Source organism: Anneissia japonica, unplaced genomic scaffold (genome assembly GCF_011630105.1).
Source record: "Anneissia japonica isolate Jap-2015-1 unplaced genomic scaffold, ASM1163010v1 scaffold66405_len1054_cov98, whole genome shotgun sequence".
Taxonomy (NCBI): Eukaryota; Metazoa; Echinodermata; class Crinoidea; order Comatulida; family Comatulidae; genus Anneissia; species Anneissia japonica.
This window is the reverse complement of record NW_022731849.1, coordinates 1-1,040: the sequence shown is the minus strand read 5'-3', so window position 1 is coordinate 1,040 and position 1,040 is coordinate 1. Positions and strand designations below refer to the sequence as shown.

General features: G+C 54.4%; 1 protein-coding gene across 1 annotated transcript; it reads right to left on the bottom strand.

Annotated features, from left to right (window-relative positions):
- Nucleotides 1-62: 62 nt before the first annotated feature.
- On the bottom strand, nucleotides 63-956 carry LOC117115510 (tropomyosin-like). The gene has a single exon (XM_033259349.1). The coding sequence runs from the start codon at nucleotides 954-956 to the stop codon at nucleotides 63-65; it is 894 nt and encodes a 297-aa protein (XP_033115240.1).
- Between the last annotated feature and the right edge of the window lie 84 nt (nucleotides 957-1,040).

Genomic DNA, 1,040 nt, shown 5'->3' with positions numbered 1-1,040 from the left:
CGCAGATCCTCTTTGATCTTTTCGAGAATTGCCGAACGTCGGGCGTCGCCGTCGCTGCGTTCCTATGAAGCCGTTGCCACCTTTTCCTTTTCGGCACGAAGTTCGTCTCTGAGGGAGGCGATCTCCTTGTTCGCGTCGGCCGTCGAGTAATCTTTGTCAGCCAACCGTTCCTTCAGACTCTTCACCTGCTTCTCGGTCTCTTCCAGCTTCGTCGCCGACCGTCGTTTGAGGTCTTTTGCAGCCGCCGCTTCCCGGTTCGCCAGTCGCAATTCGTCTTTTATTTTCTCGAGCGTCACTGAACTTTGGGCGTCGTCGTTGCTGCGTTCCTTCACGGCTGTTGCCACCTTGTCCTTTTCGGCACGAAGTTCGTCTCTGAGAGTGGCGATTTCCTTCTTCAGGTTAGACGTCGCTCGATCTTTGTCCGAAATCAGTCTGTCTCTGTCGCCGAGCGTCCGTTTTGACGCGCGAAGTTCGTCGTCGATAATTTCGATCTTCCTGGCGTTCGCTTCCACCTCCTCCTCCAGGTTCCTGTTCTCTCGAAAAACCTCCGAATGACGCGTTTGGTCCTTTTTCAGGTCCTCGATCGCACTCTTCAATCGCATAACCGTCTTCCGTTCCTCCTCCAGATCGGATTGCGCTCGCCGCAACTCCTCCTTCTCTCCGAGGTTCACTTCCATTTCGTACAACGACTCTTCGGGTTGCCATCTTAACAGTTCTCGCTGCAATTCGACGTTCTTGTCGGCCATGGATTGCGCGTGCTCGTCTGCCTTTTTCGCGGCCGCCTCCACAATCCGTCTGCTTTTCACTTCCTCGTCGTATCGCTTGCATGCCGTTTTCAGGTTTTCTTCCAAGACGTCCACCCGCTTTTCGTACATGGACATCGCGGTCTTGGCGAGCGTCGACTCTTTCTTCAGCACGCTGATTTTGTCGTCTTTCTCTTCCAACTCCTCTTCCATGTCGGCGTGCGATCTCCCACGGTCTTTCAGTTTGCGGACAGCTTCCTGCAGCTTTTGCTGCAGCTCGCAGCCGCTCTCTTCATG

What these genes read in the sequence shown, in the direction of transcription:
- LOC117115510 (XM_033259349.1), bottom strand. Translation starts at nt 956, where the DNA reads ATGGAAGAGGAGTTGGAAGAGAAAGACGACAAAATCAGCGTGCTGAAG.